The following is a 21,040-nucleotide window of genomic DNA, read 5'->3' on the forward strand; positions in this document are numbered from 1 at the left end:
GAATTTTTTTTTTCAGTGTGCTTTTTGTCCCTTCTTTTTCTTAGGCCAGTTGTACTTATTTTCTGGGTCTCAATTTGTGCTAGTGCAGACCGTGCTGCATTCTCGGTATTCCTCCCAATCTTCTAAGTTGTCTTTTGCTGGAAAATTATTTTATCCTGTCTTTTTTGTGGTTTCTTCCTCTCTAGGAGTTGATTTATGGCATTATTTAAGGATGTTCAAAGGGTTTTTGTGAAGAGCTCAGGGGAATCACTGCCTTTACTTTGCCATATTTGCTACTCTTCCTCACTTGAGAGGGAAATGGGAAAATTGGATTGAATACATGTCTATACTTATGCTTACAAATATACTCACAGATATAGAAATATATTAAACTCAAAAGGGCAAAAAAGCTGAAATAAGAGATGGAATTAAGAGGCAAGATACTATCATAAGAGGAAGATCACAGAATAAACTTTCTCTTGAAGGGAAGGATTAAAATAAAAAAAAATCAAAGTGATTAGATTGTTTCTTAGGTAGTTGGAAAGTGACTGAATTTGTTATATGAGGATGATGAAATATTATTTTGACATAAAACAGAATGAAAGATAATTTTAGAGAATCCATGGTCATATATGTTGATATAGAGTGAGTGAGTAGAACTAAAATAATAATTTATTTAAAGAAAAGCAATATTATAAACAAAAAACTTTGACTTAAGGATTTTTATCAATTTAATGGAGAACTTAGGTTCCAGAGGACATATAATAAATCATGTATGTTGTTATTTAGTCATTTTTCAGTCATGTCCAAATCTTCAATTTGTAGTTTTTAAAGAAAAGATGCTGAAATAGTTTGTCATTTCCTTCTTCACCTCATTTTACAGATAAGGAAACTGGGGCAAACAGAGTTAAGTGACTTGCCCAGGATCACACAGTTATTAAGTGTCTGAAACCAGATTTGAATTTGAAAAGAATTCCTTTTGATTTTTTTCAGGCTCAGCATTCTATCCACTGTGACACTTAGGTGCCTTATTAGTATACTGTAAGAAGGGATATGATAGATTCACAAAAGTCCACGTCTTACTATTTAAATGATGTTGATTGGTTACAAAAAGACATAGTTTTGAACATGGCCAAAGTAAATTTCATTTACTTGCTTATGCTTATTTGTTACAAGGGCCTTCCCTTTCTCCTTTCTATCTGGGTTAAGAGGGCTGAGAAATAATAGTATTGACAAAAAAAGAGCATCAGTGAAAAATAATCTTTTGAATATTTAGAAGAGAACTGAATCAATTTTGGAAGAAAGTTCAGGTAACTAAGATGATTTTATAAGTAATTTGTGTGATTTATTATATACTTTTAAAATGGTATGAAATATAGATTTATACTTTCATAAAGAATCCTCTTTTTAAAACAAGAAAATGCTTTTTTCAGTTCATGAATTCAGTATTAAGAACTAGAAGAAAAAAATAAAAGTTTTTCATTTAACTGCTATTAATGGTTTTTTGTAATCATTGTTTTCTTTTATAAATATTTGCTAAGTACCTCTTTAATAACAATGTCTAGGATATTGCCAACAATTGAAATTAAGTTTTTTGACTTACAGTTTTTAGTGTTTCTTCTCTTCTTCCCTTTTTAAAAACGGAGTCAGTATTTATCTTTATTCAGTCCTGTAGTATACTTCCCATTCTTTATGATCTTTCTTCATTTTTATTATTACTTTTTATTTTTTATTTTCTTTATTTAATTTATTAAATGTTTCTATTATATGTTTGAAATGTCCTTTCTTTTTAAAAAATTAATTTATTTTAAATTTATGTATAAAATGAGAAAAGAATAAAAGAACAGTTCCACATACACAGCAGAACATGAGAGGATTCAATATAAAATAGTAAATTCCCATTTCAAGAAGACCTATGCAATAAGTAGTTCATATTGTTTTCAAAGCTACCCTTCTTTTCTGTGTCTCCTTCTACATTTCATTTTGTTCTCTCCTTTATACTTTTTATTGAATTTTTTTTTTTACTCTGTGTGTCACACTCTTCCCTCTGCCATAGAGAAAGTTATAATTAAACTCAAATACACACACACACACACACACACACACACACACACACACGACCATACTACGCATATTTCTCTTTGTCACTTCTTTCTCTGGAGGTGGATAATGTTTTCCTTCCATGTTTTGCCTAAATCAACCAGCTCATCATTTCTTATCACAATAGTATTCTTTACTATCTGCACACCTTTCTTTTCACATATATCCTTCCCTAAAGGCTGCTCTTGAAACAAAAGAGAAAAGAAGCATTTCTACAAAATTAATTTATACATCAAAATAAGGCTGAAAATTTATGCAACGCTCCCTTCTCATTTATCTCCAGACATCGGCTTAGAAGGGGAAAAAAGATAGGCTTTGTTATCCCTTTTTCAAGGCCAGGTTTAATCATTAAAATTATACAAAATTCACATTTAATCTTTTAATTTTTGTAGTCAAAAGATATGAACAAATATTTCTCAAAAAGAATTACAGGCAGCAATGATATGAAAGAAGCACAAATAATAACTGAAATGCAAATCCAAACAACTCTGAGATTTCATTTCACTTAGCAAACTGAAAAAGTGGCAAAGTTTGGATTTAATTAATGTGGGTGGGTTTGTGGGAATCTAATACAATGGTGGTCCAACCTTTCCATAAAGCAATTTGAAATAAAGCTAAAGAAGTGATTGAGATGCCTATATCCTTTGTTTGACCCATAAGTTTCATTATTAGGCAAAATCTAAAAAAGAAAGCATTCTCTCAGTTTCTCTGTTTTTCTCTGTATTTCTCCCTGTTTCTGTCTGTCATACTCACTCACGTAGCAAAAACTTAGGAACACAATAGCATCTCCATTGTGTGGAGAATGGCAGAATATGATTATGTTTTTTATACATTATATCTTGCCTTTACATAACACTTATTCTTGTTCTCTAACTTCACATTTCTATCTGATCATAATTTCTATTTTACTATCTTTTCTATACATCTTCCTTTACCTGTTTATTGTCCTCATTGGGGCTACTATACCTGACAATTTTCTCAGATTATTACCCATTTTGACTTAATTTTCTGTGCAATCTTGCTTGACCTTGTAGTTAGTTATTTTAGCTCTATATCATCCCTTGCTTTTCAATCATCCCGCCTTATTCTATTGCTTACTTCCTTCAACTGAATCCTGCTCTCTTACTTGAATTACTTGATTATAGTTGGAAGAAGACTCAACTATATGTTCACTAGATTCTTTTACTACTTCATTCTCCCTAACCTCATCTGAGCCATCATTATGGCAAAGCATTTTTTTTAATTATTCCTTATCTCATTATACATAGAAGCTATTCCAAATCTTCTTTTTTCAAGTCTTCAAAAACTCTTCCCTTGTCTCTCTCAAGTGAGGACCTTACTGCTTATCTTACTGAAGAAAAATAAGTCATTCAAGTTAAGCACTCTTTTCCTCTATTTTCTTTACCTCAAAATTTCTTGACATCATTTCATGCTCTTCCTTCTTTTCTTCCAATCTCTAATAAAAATTAGGGGTCTTTTTCCTGTACAAGGCTAACCCTTCTAGCGGAACACTTTTAGGAACTTCTAGAGTATCCCCACTCTTCTTTAAAAGAATACATCCTCACTATGCTCAAAAAGTTATCGAACTGTGCATACTCTTTGATCCAGCAGTGTTACTACTGGCCTTATATTCCAAAGAGATTTTAAACAAGGGAAAGGGACCTGTATGTGCAAAAATGTTTGTGGCAGCCCTCTTTGTAATGGCCAGAAACTGGAAACAGAGTGAGTGTCCATCAATTGGAGAATGGCTGAATAAATTGTGGTATATGAATATTATGGAATATTATTGTTCTGTAAGAAATGACCAGCAGGATGATTTCAGAAAGGCCTGGAGAGACTTACATGAATTGATGCTGAGTGAAATGAGAAGAATTAGGAGATCATTATATACTTTAACAACAGTACTCTATGATGATCAATTCTGATGGACATGACCCTCTTCAACAATGAGATGAACCAAATCAGTTCCAATAGAGCAGTAATGAATTGAACCAGCTACATCCAGCAAAAGAACTCTGGGAGATGACTATGAACCACTACATAGTATTTCCAATTCCTCTATTTTTGTCTGCCTGCATTTTTTATTTCCTTCACAGGCTAATTGTATGCTATTTCAAAGTTCGATTCTTTTTGTACAGCAAAATAACTGTTTGGACATGTATACATACATTCTATTTAACTCATACTTTAACATATTTAACATGTATTGGTCAACCTGCCATCTGGGGGAGAGGGTGGGGGGAAGGAGGGAAAAAATTGGAACAAAAGATTTTGCAATTGTCAATGCTGAAAAATTATCCATGCATATGTCTTGTAAATAAAAAGCTATAATAAAAAAATTAAAATAAAATCAAGATAAAAAATATATCCTCTTTTGAATCCCTAGCAACTATTTCCTTCCTTATTGCTTTCACATATACCCAAGTCTCCCTTATCTTTAAAAACCCTTTAATATACCCTAATATCCCTTCAAGTTAGAGCTTTCCTTCCCTTCCCAAGTAAATTTCTTGAAAAAGCTATCTACATTCATTGCCTCTACTTTCCCTTTTCTCATTCCATCTTTTGGAATCTTGCTTTTGATCTCAACCCTAAATTGAACTCCTTTCAGTATTACCCATGATTTCTCAGTCTTTTCTCAATTTCTTCTCTATTAGTTGATGTTATTGACAACCCTCTAGATGTCCTTTATTCCCTTATTATATGAGACACTATACTTTCCTGCCTTTCCAGCAATTTCCCTGAACACTTCAGTCTCCATTATTATTTCAACTTCTACATCAGACCTCCTAATTATAGGTCATTCCTTAAAGACCTGTGCTATACAGCTTTTCTTCTCTCTCTTTTCTGCCTTTAAGTAAACTTCATTAGCTTTGAATGGGTATAAGTATAGTCTTTATGCAAATGTTTCCCAGAACTACAAACCATCCTTAATCTCTCCTCTCAGCTTTCTTCCTGAATCACCAGTTGCCTATTTGAAAACATTAAGGTTCTAAAAGAATATGTTTCTTTCTCCTTCTCCCATAGAATATAACATTAAATCATCATACAGCTCCTTTTAGTTACTATATAAAATTATCTTTTCTTTTTTTCTCTTCACTTTTATATTTTATTTCAAAATTCCTATACAGTTCTGATCTTTTTTTTTTTTTTTTAAGAAATGCTACAAATTCCTCTTTTCCACTGTTGGTGTATTTATTTTCCTCTATGGAATTTTATTCAGTTTTTCAGAGTAAGATATTTTTATCTTTTCACCTTTTAAAATGTTAAATTATATAATCTCTTATTTTTAGTAGAAATAGTTGACATGTTTTATATTATCCTTTCTTGATGCTTAAACTCCTCCTTTCTGGATGCTTGTAAAAATTTTTCATTGACATTGCAGCTTTATCTTTTTTTTTTCTTTTTTTTTTTTTTTTTTTGCCCTGACCAGCCTAGGGCTTTTTCTTTTTTCAGGACTTGGTTGGTAAATTCTTTCTATCTTTATTTTGTTTTCTGGTTCTAATATCCCATGGTATTTTTAACTTATAATTTTTTCAAAGAGGACCTCCATTTTCTTTCTTTTTATTATGGTTTTCAAGAAGATTGATTATTTTTAAAGGATCTCTATTTGACCTATTTTCTAGGCAAATTGTTTTTATATAAGTAACTTACATTTTCCTCTATTTGTTCCCACCCAATCTTTCGATTTTGTTTTAATATTTCTTATCGTCTCATATTGCCATTGACTTTTTTTTTGGTGTATTCAGGAATTCCTTGTCCTAGGTTAGATTTACCATTTTCCCTTAATGTCACAAAAGCTTTTTCCAATTCTTTCTTCTAGAGCTTTTATTTCATTTTTTTATCTTTTGCTTCATTTCTTTTAAGTCTTTATGTAGTTCCTTGTTGAAAATGTATTTCTTTTCTTTGAATCTCTATTCATAGTTATTTTACATTTAGGGTTTTCCTGGAGTAGGTAAAGAGGAACTGGGTGGCCTTCCTCACATGTAGATATGAGGAAACTCTCTAAAACGCCTTAAAGGACAGATTCTCCTTGAATCCTTGCTTCTGTAAAGGACTCCACCTGAGGGAAACAGGATAAACAGCTTCATTCTGTTATCCTTAGAGATGGAGGTAATACTCACTACTGATTAAGCTTCCTATTGAATTAAAGCTCAAACCTAGAGACACTCATTCCATTCTATTCAAATTCCAGTTCAAGCTAAAACCAGCCCCTACCTTGTAGCCAAGTGTAGCCAAGGCTTCTATTTAAAAAGAGCCAATTTTAAATCCAGTCCTTTCAGAGAACCTAATATGCCATGCCAAGGAAACTCTCTCTCTTCCTGGCATAGCAGCAAACCTCTGACCGCTGAAATGATACTCTCTTTCAATGTTACCCTCTCTTTATCTTCCTCACCTATTTCCCTAACAAGATTTTATACCTCTCTATCGGAATTTCTTTACTGGAAACTTTACTTCTCTGTCAAACCTTGCTGCTAAAGAATTTAGTCTTTCTATTTATGCATAGCAAAGGCTGACTTCCCAGTGTCAATAATTAACTTCTTTTTACCAGTCCAGCCTTTTGGGTTTGTCAATTCCTTTTTGAAAGACCTCTGCGCCACCAGAAAGGGGTTCCCACAACTTCCTTCCCTGCTCCGAATCCTAAGGGGATTTAGGGGAGCCTAACCTCTTCATTTGGTTCCCTGAACCCTGAAAACTGTCACTAACCTCATCATTTAAATCCCTGACAACCAGGAACCCTAATCTCATCATTTGGTTCCCTGACCGGGAATCGAAATCTAGACTTCATCAGGTATTTTCTCCTTTTTGGGGCTTTCTAGTTGTACTACAGTTTTTCATATTCTTCAAGTATTTTCTTTGATTTACTAATCTCTCCGGAATTTTCTTGGGACAATTTATTCCATATACTGTACAGTTTTTATTCATTTATGAAAATCATAAAGCTCTGGAAAAACAGGCTTTAAAAGCCCACTTTGATTCAAATAGAGCTACCTAACTATGCTTTTAAATCAAGATTACATTGGCTATCATTAAATGGCCCATAATAGATTTTGAAGCTCATTGTTTGGGCTTTGATGGCTTAGGGTGGGTGCAAATAGCAATTATTTTCTGTTCTGGCCAGAAACTCTTGAGTATCTTCCCCAATTAGACTGATGCTTTTGTGGTGCTAAACTAGTCTTTAGTCTCAGTGCTTGATCATTAGCCCTTGATCATTGAATGGGCTTTGTCTCAGACAAATTGAGACCTGGGAAAGTTAATTTAAAAAGCCTAAGGTCACCCATCTGAGGCCATTGCCAGTTTTCTTGACTTTTGTCTTGACACTGAACTCTGAGGACACAAGAGGAGAGAATGAGGATGAAGATTTTGTGAAACTCTGCCTTACTTAAATCCAGACTTCATTGGTCTTCTTGAATGAAGGGCAAAAAGCAACAACGAATGATCCTGTTACTCAGAGTAGCTTAGTCATTCACAATTATATATTCACAATATATAAGTTTTTCCTTTTTCCCTAATCACTTTGGGAAACAGACCTAATATATGTCAAAGAGTATGTACAATTTTCTAACTTTTTAGGCATAATTCCAAATTGCTTTCCAAGATGATAGGATCTATTCATAGTTCCATCAATAGTGCATTGGTAAATCCTAAATTTTCTGAATTTCCTCCAACATTTGTTATTTTCCCCTTCTATCATTTTAACCAGTCAGATAGATATGAGATTATATCTCAAGGTTGTTTTAATTTGCATTTCTCTAATTAACAATGATTTAAGACATTTTTTCAAGTGACTATATAGAGCTTTGATTTCTTTATTAAAAAAATTGTCTGTTCATATTCATGTCATTTATCTTTGGGGGAATGACTCATATTCTTATTAATGTAAAAAGTTCTTTATATACTTGACATATGAGGCCTTCTAGATACTATGTAAATCCCCTTCAAACCCCCCCCCCCATTTTTTTCCTTCTAATTTTGGCAATGTTGATTTTACTTGTACAACCCCTTTTTAATTTAATGTAAATAGATTTATCCATTTTTATGTTCCACAATACTCTTTATCTTGTTTTTTCATGAATTGTTGTAATTTCTATAAATATGATAAGCAATATATTCCATGTTTTTCTAATATCTAGGTCATGTACCTATGTTGTACCTTGGTAAATGGTGTAAGATATTGGTCTATACCCAATTTTTGCCAGATTTCTTTCCAGTTTTCCCAGCAATTTTTTTTAACCAAATAGTGAGTTTTTATTCCAAAAGCTTAAATCTTTTTTAAAATTTAGTAGTATTTTATTTTTTCAAATTATATGTAAAGATGATTTTCAACATTCATTTTTGTAAGATTTTGAGTTCCATAATTTTTTCTCCCTTTCTCTATTACTTCCCTCTTCCCCAAGATATATTACTCTGCCACACTTAATTTATATGTGAAAAAAAAAGATATCACCTATATCATTTTACCATTTTTACTTATCTCAAAATCCTAGTTTTTGTTGATATTATCAAGTGCTTTGACTGAGGATGAAAATGGCTTCAAGATTAGCACTGCATTGATGGTAAATTTTTTTAGCTTGAAAAGGCTGTACAAAGAGGAGTGATAATTGGTCCATGATTTTTATTTTTTTTTAATCACAGCCCCTAATGCTGAGATGCAATAAAGTATGGATTGATTGTCTGCTACTTTGGTCATTTTGGCCTAACAGTTAATAGCAAGAAAACACAGGTGTTCCACCAGTTAGCATCAAATCATCCATAGGTAGAACTATGGTAGGTTATAGGAAATGGAAAAATATTGAATGCTGCAGATAAGTTCACTTACATTGGCAGTATACTTTCCAGGGATGTATATATAGATTTTAAGGTTAACAAATGAACTATCAGAGCTAGCCTCCTGTTTGGGAGGCTCTTATAGATAACGTGGGAGAGAAAAGATTAGGCTGCCTACTACACTAAAGGTCTTCAGAACTATTGTGTTGACTTTCTTGTATATCTGTGAACTCTGGACAGTCTATCAGCCCTTATCAGCACCATGCCAGGAAATGGAATCACTTTCATTTGAATTGTCTTAAGAATATTCTGAAGATTATTTGGCAGGATAAGATAAGTTTTGAGGTCCTTTCTCAAGCTTAATTGATGAGCATTCAGACTCTACTATAGTCTAATGGACTGGCCACATTGTTTGAATGCCAAATGTGCTTTTGCCTAAAAGACTTTTATAGATAACTCACATTAGGTAAGCACTCTTTTGGAGGTCAGAAGAAATGATACAAGGATACTCAAGGTCTCTCTGAAGAACTTTATTAGTATTGTGTGCCTATGTTAAAGAAGATGATCAAAACACAAATGGACAAATTTTGAGAAATTTCTGCTTTAAATGTTCTTGTGGACTATTTGTTTGACCTGTGCTAGAGCCTTCTGAAGCCACAGTCAAACTGAAATTTCAACATAGTGATATCATTTTGGTTCTCTTTGAGAACAAAGTAAAATAAGCAATCAAGATCTGATATTGCTAGACTTCCTTCCTTTACAGTTTTTTTTTTTATTAATTCCTTTGATATTCTTGATGATTCTTCTAGGTAAATTTTGTTTTCTAGCTTTATATAATAATTTTCTGGTAGTTTGGTTGGTATGGCAATGAATACATTTATTAAGGTAGAATTATTATTTTTATTATATTGGCTCAATCTGCCCATGAAAAATTAATATTTTTTATTTAAATCTGCCTTTGTCTGCATGACTAGTGTTTTGTAACTGTGTTCATAGAGTTCCTGGGTTTATCTTGGCAGATGTACTCTCAGCTATCTCATATTGCCTGCAGTGATTTTAAATGAAATATCTCATACTATCTCTTCTTGCAGGGCTTTGTTGTTGACATATAACTTAAGTGGGTTTATTTAATATCCTGCTACTTTGCTAAAATTATTTATTTTTTCAGCTAATTTTTAAAGTTGAATCTTTAGGATTTTCCAAGTATATTATATTATCTACAAAAAGAGAGAGTTTTATTTCCTTATTGTTCATTCTGATTCCTTCAATTTCTTTTTATTCTCTTATTGCTATTGCTAGCATTTCTAGTACAGTATAGAAAATTGCCCTCCCTTTTTATATAACCTTATTTTTATTTATTTTATTTTGTATATATTGTCACATAGGTAATGTCTCTTCCAGTAGGAATCAAATTCTTTGAAAACTTAATATGCTGCATTTTTATTTTCTTTCTTGTCTATCTCATAGGCAATTAATAAATGCTTAATTGGTTATTAATAATTTTATCTTCTACCTAAATTGAAATGCATGCCTTTTGGACACAGTTAAACTTGATGGTTTCAGAGAATAGAATAAAAGAAAGGGAGACAGAAACAAACACCTAGAGTCATATATGGAGACAACTTAGAAATACACAGGAAATGTTCTTATTCCTTGTTCATCCTATAATTTTCAGCCAAGTTATATAACAACCCTTTTGACCAGATATTCATACCTAATTGGTCTGAAAGTTTGGTGCTTGGTAAGAAAATTCACTCTGAACAAGAAATTAAACTTCAAGCAATTTAAAGTTTCCCCTATTTTACATGAAAAGCAACATGAGAACTATATTAATTTTTATTCAGTTTATATTTTCAAAAAGGATTTTTAGCATATTTGTTTCTGTGCTTCTTCCCTCAGTAATTAAAGGAACTATGTGGATTTTATTGTCCCCAAAATAACTGACATATTCAGAATTCAATTATTATCGTAGAGTGATAATTTAATTTAAATTGATAGGAAAAGTTTTCATATTATTCATAGCTAATTACAAAATGTACTAAGCCTTCCTCTTGAAATAAAATTTTTTGACTTTTTAAATTGACATACACTTTTCAGTGAACTGATAAATAAAGGAAGAACACTTTTAATTCTATAGCCTTGAATTGGCTTTCATGTACTGGTATGAACTTAGGTTTCAGCAGTCAAAGGACATTGTTCTGGATAAGCCAGTTCTTAATATACTTGCATTCTTAAGTTGTTGTGCAGGTCATAAAAACAGGAATGACAAACAACCCTTGAGGCTCTGTGCATCTAACAATGAGGACTTTATTTCAAAAAATGAAGCCATGGGTCATTTAAAGTGCTTTATGTTTGTTTTGAGTTTATTGTCTGATGTTTAGCAAAAAGCAAACCTGACTCATTTTGCTCTGTTTGTTCTCTTTGTACTCTAGGCTGCTTTCCAGGAGAATGTTGGAAGACAGGTATGGTAACTTTTTTGAATCTTCTTTCACCAAACTTCCTGTATCCCTAGGTCTGAACACTAAAAGAGATATAGCCAGACATTATTTTCCTTCATTATGATTATTTAAATATATGTTAAATAAAATAATGTATTTAATAATACAATTTCTTATAAGCAGCAATTGATGCTCTATTCAATTTCCCACTCATCTCTCATTTCCCAGGGTTAAACTTCTTAATTTTAAGCAGCACTTTAAGATGATTAGGGTTTTGAATATCAGGTTGAAGTCTTGTGCAAGTGACACTAAAATAATATTGAAGTATTTTAATATGATGGAAATCTTCTTTTAGAAGGATTTATCAGGTAATAGAGTGCAGGAAGAATTGGAAGGGACAAGGAGTTCTAGAAAACCATTTATAAGGCTGTTGAAATAGATTCAATATGCCAGTTAATTAGGGTTTAGGCTATATTAGTAGCAATGAGAATAAAAAACAGAGGATTCATGTAAGATGTCTATATTTCTTTTCTAAAATTAATTTTTAGTGATATATTTTGTATTTCTGAGTGTTAGAATTTTTCCCAGTATCCCTGCCTACCTTGGTCCCTGTTATTCCCTACAATTAACAATATTTTATAAAGAAAGGAGAGGAAGAAGAAAAAAAATCCTCAAAACCATATACATCAAAAAATTCTGGAGAGAAAAAAACAAATTCTGAAGGCATATATAATGTACTCCCTGTGGAATCCCCTCTACAGAACAGGAGAAGTTATTTCTTTTCTTTGGGGCCTTGTTTGTTTTATGTAACTTTACAGTATTTATTTTTGATTTTTTCATTGTACTTTCCTTTACATTCTATGAATTATTTCTATTTTACTTACCTTAATCTGTATCAGATAATGTAAATCTTTCCATGGTTTTTCTGTTTTCCATAGATTTATCCTCTTTGGCATTTTTTATTGCTTAGATTTCCATATATTCCTTTGTTACTATAGGAATAATTTTTTTTAGCTATTCTAATCCCCCACTCTCAAAATGTTCTGCTATAGATTATTTTGGTATAAATAGAAACTTTCATATCAAGTTCAATGACCTCTTTGAGGTATAAACCTCATGGTTTATTTTCTAGGTTAAAAGCTGTAATAAGAACAGTATTTTCCTGGTGCAGCTCCCCTGACTTTCCAGATACAACTGAAATCGGATTAGTTTCAGCTTCCTGGATTCAGCTTCTAGTGAGGGCCTCTCAGACTTGATGGGTACTTTGAATCTTTTTGAGTTCCCATATCCAGTGATGTGGGGACTATATGTATTTCAATGTAAATAAGAAAGACCAAGAGCTAAATGCCACTTCTTGTTGTATGTTCTTGCTTTATTGGTGCAAAGTATACCTTCTCCTTTATTAAATGTTTAATGACTTGTGAGTGCTTCATTTTGTCCCAATATTAACCGTGGGAAAAGAGGGTGCTAGAATTAGAGCTATGGCTAAAATAAAAGGTATAGACATTTTAGTCACTTTATTTGCATAATTCCAAAATGCTTTTCAAAATGATTTTGCTGATTCTTAGCTCCACAGCAATGTGCCAGTGTTCCTATCATCTATTGTCTGTTAATCTTTTTACTAATTTTTTGGTGAAATCTAGTGTTGGGTTCATTTGCATTTCCCTTACTATTAATGATTTGGAAGAATTTTTTATGTGATTATTTTGCTTTATAATTATTATTAAAGATATTTCTAAGGAAGTATTTACTGAAATTAAAATGATTTTGTGAGAACAAATTATTGGTCGAAGATAATTCCATGATCTTGAGATTGGGTAATTAGGACCGTGGTGTATCCTTTGACAAGATAGAGAAATAAGAAGAGAGAAGATAAAGGGATCAGATTTGAGAAGAAACTGAGTGTCATTTAGAATAGGAATGTGAAAAGTGACAGAGGGGAAATGTCCAAGTGACAGTTGGAGATACATTATTAGAATTTACGTTATGACTGAATATATGCTTTATGGAGTCATGTTTAATGTCATGTAAATGTAAATTTAAACACTGATTGTGATCTTTGTCAAAGAGTATGTAGAATGAAAGCAAAGAAAAAACAAAGTAATGAAATCTCACCTGTAAGAAATATCAGCATTTAGGCTTTACAGAGTAGAAGAGGCAACAAAAGAGGAAAATTAGGAAAGTACAATGTCCTTAGAATCTAAAGAAGCAGAAACTTTTCAAAAGTAGAAGCTATGTTCAGCTGTAAAAAGAAGTCACGGAAGATGAAAACTGAGAAAAGATTGTTGGGTTTATAGATTAGGACATTGATGAACTTCCAGAGAATAATTTTAATTGAGTCTGGGGACAAAAAGCCAAGGAATATAAGGTAAAGAAATAGAAGCATCAGATATTGACCATTTATTTAGGAAGTTAAAAAGTCAGATAAAGGAGAGAAATAGGAAGAGAAAAAAGTAGACATAAAAATTACTTTCAGAAGGAAGATGCATATAATACAGCCAAAACAGTACTTAGGGGAAAATTTAAATCTGTAAATGCTTACATCAATAAAACAGAGAAGGAATAGATCAATATATTAGACAGACAACTAAGAAAACCATTGAACTAATAGATAAAACTAGGCTTTCATTCTAAGAAAAAAAATCAATAAAGGAGATATTAATTTTGTTAAAAGAAATGAGAAAAGCAAATAACCAGTTTCAAAAATGAAAAGAACTACTAGTGAAGAGTAAATTAAAATAATTATTAGGAGCTATTTTGCCTAGTTACATGCCAATAAATCTGACAGTCTAAGCAAAATTGATGAATATTTACAAAAACATAAATTTTCAGATTAATGGAGGAAGAAATAGAATACTAAAATAACCCCATCTTAGGGGGAAAAAATTTGAATAAGCGATCAGTGAACTCCCTAAGAAAATATTCCCAGGGCCAGATGCATTCACAGCTGAATTCTATCATACATTTAATGAACAATTAATTCCAATACTATATAAACTTTTTGGGAAAATAGGCAGAGAAATGACCTAATGGTGCTAATACCTCAATCAGAAAGAACAAAAACAGAGAAAGAAAAGTATAGACCAGTTTCTCAAAGGAAATAGACTCAAAGATTTTAAATAAAATACTAACAAGATGATTACTACAATATATCACAAGACTCATACAAGGTGTGATTTTTACGAGGAATGAAAGGCTGATTCAACATTAGGTCAACTATTGTTATAATTGACTATATCAATAACAAAATCAACAGAAATGATAGGATTATCTGAGTAGAGGAAGAAAAGGCTTTTGAGAAAATCCAATATCCATTCCCATTAAAAACACTATAGAGAACAATGGAATAAATGGAATTCTTATTCAAAAGTAATATTTGTCTAAAACCATCCACAAGCATTATCTGTAATTGGAATAAACTAGAAGCTTTCCTAGTAAGATTGGGGTGAAGCAAGGATGCCTATTATCAGCACTGTTATTTAGCATTGTATTTGAAATGTAATTCATAGGAATAAGAAAAGAAAAAAAAAAATTGAAGGAATTAGTCGGGCAATGAGGAAACAAAACTTTCTCTTTGCATATGATATGATAGTATACATGGAGAATTTTAGAGTATCAATTAAAAGAACTCTTAAAACAGTGAACAACTTTAGCAAAGTTGCAAGATATAAAACAAACTCGCATAAATCATAAGTGTTTTTCTATAGATTGTCAAAGTTCTGCTGGAAGACAGAAAGAAAAATTCCATTTAAATTATCTGTAGACAACATAACATATTTGGGAGTCTACCTTCTAAGACAAACCCACAACACAATTTCCAAACCCTTTTTACATAAAGTCAGAACTAAATAATTTGAAAATTATTAATTTTAATTTTATTAAATTTAAAAAGTGTAGATCAAACAAAATCAATGCAGCCAAAATTAGATGGAAAGCAGAAATCTGGGGGAAAATATCTCAAAAATTTGCATATATATTTGAACATACATAGATACATATGTTTATACACACATCTTCAACTCCCATTTTTACTCCACAATTGGTGGGAGGAGCCAAAATGGTCAAGTGAAGCCCAAAAGTTGCTTGAGAAACCAAACCTCTGAACAGAGTTTAGAACAAGTATCTACAAAGAGATAGAACCAAACAATTTACCAGTTCAAAATACGTCAGAAGAACTTCAAGAAATGTCATTCTCCTGGGGTGAAAAACTCTGACCACTGTACTCTAAGCCAAGGCTCAAAGCTTGCACAAGAAGCTTGGAACAACAAATATCTCAGGAGCAGAGCTTGTTTTAAAAGTCATGAAATATGGGAAAAAAGAAAGAAAATGAGTAAGAAACAGAAAAGGACCTTAACCACAGAAAACTACTATGAGAACAGGAAGCCTGGAAGAACAATTGAGAAGTATCCTGTGTTCTTCTAATTTTTTTAATAATCTCATTCTTTATATCTAGATCATGAACCCATTTTGACCTTGTCTTGGTGTACGGTGTTAAATGTGGGTATTGGTAGTTTCTGCCATACTAATTTCTAATTTTCCCAGTAATTTTTGTCAGATAGTGAATTCTTATCCCAAAGTCTGGGGTCTTTGGATTTGTCAAACACTAGATTGCTATAGTTATTTGCTAGGTTCTTACTAAGTACTAAGTTGGTACTTAACAATTCTCTAGTTCAAAGTTCACACTTTTAGTTCAAACAAGCAAGTTCATTGGTTGAAGTATTTTTCCCACAAGCCCCTGAGTTATCCCACGCCCATTCTCTGGGAGGATAAAAGGAGAAGTTAAAGTCTGGAGAGTGAGTTTTGGACTGCATCAAGGAGAAGACGTCCTGTGGATTCGCAAGTGAAGAGGATAGAGAAAAAGATTCACAGAGAAAGGCCTCCTCCCAGAGAAGGATTACAACTGAGAGACGATCAGAACTTGACAGTTATTGACTATTTTGTCCTGTGAACCCAACCTATTCTACTGATCAACTAGTCTATTTCTTAGCCAATACCAAATGGTTTATAACATAGTTATAGATCAGGCTAGGCTGCCTTCATTTGATTTTTTTTTTTTTCATTAGTTCCCTTGAAATTCTTGACCTTTTAAGTTCTTCTATAGGAATTTTGTTGTTGTTTTTTCTAGGTCATTAAAATAGTTTCTTGGGAGTCTGATTGGTATAGCATTAAATAAATAGATTAAGTAGCATTGTCATCTTTATTATATTTGCTTGGCCTATCCAAGAGCACATAATATTTTTCCAGTTTTTAAAATCTGACTTTATTTGTCTGGAAAGTGTTTTGTAGAAAACTCATATAGTTCCTAACTTTCCTTTGGTAGGTAGATTCCCAAATATTTTATGCTATCGACAGTTATTTTAAATGGAATTTCTCTTTGTATCTCTTGCTGTTGGATTTTGTTGATGATATATAAAAATGCTGAGAATTGATGTGGATTTATTTTGTATCCTGCAACTTTGGTTAAGTTGTGGATTATTTCTAATAGCTTTTTAGTAGAATCTCTGGGGTTCTCTAAGTATACCATCATATCATCTGCAAAGAGTGATATTTTATTTCCTTATTACCTATTCTAATTCCTTTATTCTCTTTCTCAACTCTTATTGCTGAAGCTAGTGTTTCTAATACAATATTGAATAGTAATGGTGATAGCGGGCAACCTTGTTTCACTCCTGATCTAATTGGAAATGGTTCCAGATTATTCCCATTGAATATGATGCTTACTGATAGTTTTAAATAGATGCTCCTGAACATTTTAAGGAAAAATCCATTTATTCCCATATTCTTTAAATGTTTTTAATAGAAATGGGTGTTTGATTTTATCAAATGCTTTTTCTGCATCTATTGAGATGATCATATGATTTTTGTTAATTTGGTTATTGATACAGTCAATTATGTTAATAATTTTCCTAATATTGAACTAGCCCTATATTCCTGGTATAAATCGTATTTAGTCATGGTGTATTATCCTGGGGTTGATTTTTTTCTAATCTTTTTGCTAATATTTTATTTAAGATTTTTGCATCAGTATTTATTAGGGAAATTGGTCTATAATTTTCTTCCTCTGATTTTGTCTTAACTGGTTTAATCTTTACTTACTCTTTATCTTATCATAGGATTCTAGCTATGTTGATCTGCTTTCTTTACTTCATATAAAATATTCCATCTCCTTATCTGGGCTCTTAAGTTCCCTGGTTTTTCTTCTATCTCATTTCCAATCCTACTTTCTTTAGGAGATGTTTCCAATTCCAAGTTCCTTCTCCCATTCTAGCTACTAGCCTTCCATACTCTCAGAAGATCTCCCACCTCCTCTGAATATATCTTGTATATATCTAGTAATTAATTATGCAAAAACAAAATATATGTTAGATGTATTAGAGATGATCATAAAAATAAGTCACTACCATTAGTGGGGATCAGGAAAGACTTCTTGCAGAAAATAATATTTTAACTATGAATTTAAGTGAGTATAAGATACAGAAATAAGAAAGGAGAAAGCTCCAGCCATGGAAGATATCCAGTAAAAATGCATAGATTTGGAATATCAATTTCCTATGCAAAGTAAGCATTATTACTGAATTATAAAGAATATAGATGGGAAAGATGAAGTGTAAGAATTCTGGAAAGGTAGGAAGGGACCAGATTATTTGTTGTTGTTCAGTTGTTTTAGTCATTTCTACTTTTTGTGACCCCATTTGGGGTTTTACTGGCAAAGATGCCGTTGTGGTTTGCCAAAAGTCAAGGATATGAGTTTTGGAGATGATAGGAAATTTATTGAATAGCAGAATTAACATGGTCAAATCTTTGCTTCAGGAAGATCAATTAATAATCAAGTGGGTGACAAGAGTATAATGTGAATACACTTGAGGCAGAGGGACACCAGGGTGGGCATTTTGTCAGAGGAGGGAGATGGCAAAGGTGCAATCAACAGATCTTGGCAACTAATTGCATATGATGGGTGAGAGAGTGAAGAGTCAAGAATATTGTTTACTGTTAGCTGGCATAACTGGTAGGTTGGTGGTGCCCTTGCTAGTAATAAGAAAGTTAGAAAGAAGAGACGGTTTGGGGGGTCATATAATGAATAGATTTCTTCTTAAGTAATGTGATAATTTTTCAAGAAATTAATTTTTTTAAGTTAAATTGCTACACTTGTTTAAGCAGTTCAGCTTATGTTCAAATTATTTCAAATTTAATAATGTATAAAATTTTTAACAGTTGAATTACAGCATAAATCTAGAGCTGGAAGGCACCTCAAGAATTATCCAATCCTTCCAGTGAGGAAACTAAGGGAGGTTAATTGAGTTTTCCAGTATCACAAAAATTATAAGAAATTTAGTTTGAATTCTAACCTACATCCTTTTATTCCAATGAAAATGCTCTTTTCAATATTAAATTTTAAAAAGAAATCTGCTTTTATATGCATATACTAATTACAGAATTGTTTTTAGGGTACTTTTCCTCATGGAATTGACATTTTGACTACAGCTGACTATTTTGCTGTTGGTAACCGATCCAATTGCTTCCTTAATATAAGGTAAGTTTTTATAATTTTTCACTTAAAAACATAAAATCATTGGCTTGTGACTTAATTTGTTAAAATTGCTTACTTGCTTAGTCTTTTTTTTACCACTTATATAAAAGATTATATAAGAGATGATGGAGAATGTACTTGAGGGAGGGTTGTTTTATTTTTCAAAACATTTTTTTTAATCAGTAAAAATCTATATTCCCTTCCTAATTTCCTTCCCTCAATTGCAAATGAAAAGAAAAATAAATACCCTTTTATAAACATGTATGATAAAGGAAGAGAAATTCCCTTATTCACCATGTTTTTTTTTTTTTTTTTTAAATCTCAATGTGTACTTTGATTCCTTTGTAGAGTGCTATGTTCCATCATTATTGACCCACTGAAATTGTCATTAGTTGTTCAGTGTTCCTAAGTTTTTCAGAGTTGTTTGTCTTATCAGGATTGTTGTCTTTGTATTTTTTTTTCTGGTTCTGCTCACTTTAGTCTTCATAACTTTATGCAAGTCTTCTCAGGCTTCTCTAAAACCATGTTCTTCATCATTTCCTCCAGCACAATATTATTTCTTCACATTTATATACTGTAATTTGTTCAGCCATTTTCAAATTTATGGATCTCCCCTTAATTTCTAGTTCTTTGCCATATGAAAAAGAAGTATAAATATTTTTGTATATATTTATTTAGAATTTATTTTACATGGGACTAATCCCTCCTTTGATTACTTTCCCTCTACCTTTCCTTCTTTCTCTCCCTTCTCTTTAATTTCCTTATTGAGTAAAAAACCTTTTCTGTGTATGTTTTTTTGGTGCTGGTAGGTATGGATATATATGCACATGCTTTTACACCTATTTATTCCACTCTTGACCAGTTCACATGAGAATTAGGTTCAAATTTCAACTACTTCCTCCATCACTTCTTTGTTGGGGGTACTAACTGTTATTTTATTCCAGGACAGCTCCAATTGGAGACTTGCAAGTCTTCAGTGCTTCCAAAGTAGTCTGATTCAGGAAAAAATCTGATTGTTCCTTTGGTCTGAGTTTTGCCAATTCCTTACCTGTGTATTAGTAATGTGAAACAGGTCTTTTTAAGCTTGCATGTTTGGAATCTCACTAGTGAGTTAGTCACCATCAGAAAATTGGAAAGTTCTGCTGCTTCAGAATGAGAGACCTTTAAGCTTTCTTTTTGTGTTATTATGATTATTCTTTGTAGGGTTCAGATTAATATGGAATCTTGAAACTGAGACCTCTCATTCATTCCTGGAACTGAAGTTACACAGTTGTTTCCTTTTGAATTTTCCCTTTGCTTAGTATATATACAGTGTTACTTCTGCCACTACACTGCTTTTGTTCCTATATTGCCACTGCTAGGTACAAGTCTCCTCTTTGGTCTACTCTGAATCTGTGTCCTGTTATAAGATCTTTCATATTTCATTAGTATTTATTATATAATCTTTATCTCAAAGTTTAGAATAATAGATTAAATCTATTCCTTTCTCTGTACACAAGAGTAAGCAAAGGCTTAGAGAACTGAAGTAAGCCCAAGAGCTCATATTGGAATAAATTTCCCCTGACCACTGTTATTTTTCATTTTATCCTCCTGCTTCTTCTATTATCATTTAAAATTTTAAAACTTTTAGTTGAACATTGCCTTTTATTTACCAGGATATAAGTATATCTTAAGAGATATGCATACATATGTGCCTTCATTGTATGCCTTAAAAATAGACTGCCTAGTTTTTGTAGACAATTTAATATATGGAAAACATGAGTTGTGGATAATATGGTCTAATTGTGGGTTAATGAATATGGTTTGTTAAGTGTTGGAAAAAATCTCAAAACAAACCTCAATGTTGAAGAAATTGTCCTCGGGTTCTTTTTAAAGAGATTGTATCTACATGGTGTACTTGTGACATTCCCCAACCTTGCATCCCCTAACCATTCTGATGTACACATTTTTTTTTTCCTTTTTTGTTCATTTGTAATCTTACTGTTGCTTTCTAGATCTTTATGGGTTTTTACCCAAAGTTGTTCCATTATTCCAGAAATTTTAGCTACTTTTCCTGTTAGGCTTTTTTTTTTTTTTTTTTTTTTTCCCCTTTCTTTAAGGCAATTTTTAATCTTACTGTTAAAGCTTTTATGGACCAGTCGTAGAAACAACTGATCTTGTTTTAAAGAAAGAAACAATGCTTATTAAACATTTTGTGCCAGATATTACCCAACTAAATTCTTTACAAACA

General features: G+C 32.0%; 1 protein-coding gene across 4 annotated transcripts in view; it reads left to right on the forward strand.

Moving 5' to 3' along the window:
* The window catches only part of TBCD (tubulin folding cofactor D), a 436,500-nt gene that overhangs the window by 201,194 nt on the left and 214,266 nt on the right, over window positions 1-21,040 (forward strand). For all 4 annotated transcript variants that reach the window (XM_074264992.1, XM_074264995.1, XM_074264993.1 and 1 more), the window contains exons 17-18: window positions 11,277-11,306; window positions 18,728-18,813. In XM_074264992.1, coding sequence (XP_074121093.1) covers window positions 11,277-11,306; window positions 18,728-18,813 — 116 coding nt within the window. The remainder of the gene's footprint in view (window positions 1-11,276; window positions 11,307-18,727; window positions 18,814-21,040) is intronic.

The sequence above is a fragment of the Sminthopsis crassicaudata genome, chromosome 4 (genome assembly GCF_048593235.1).
Source record: "Sminthopsis crassicaudata isolate SCR6 chromosome 4, ASM4859323v1, whole genome shotgun sequence".
Taxonomy (NCBI): Eukaryota; Metazoa; Chordata; class Mammalia; order Dasyuromorphia; family Dasyuridae; genus Sminthopsis; species Sminthopsis crassicaudata.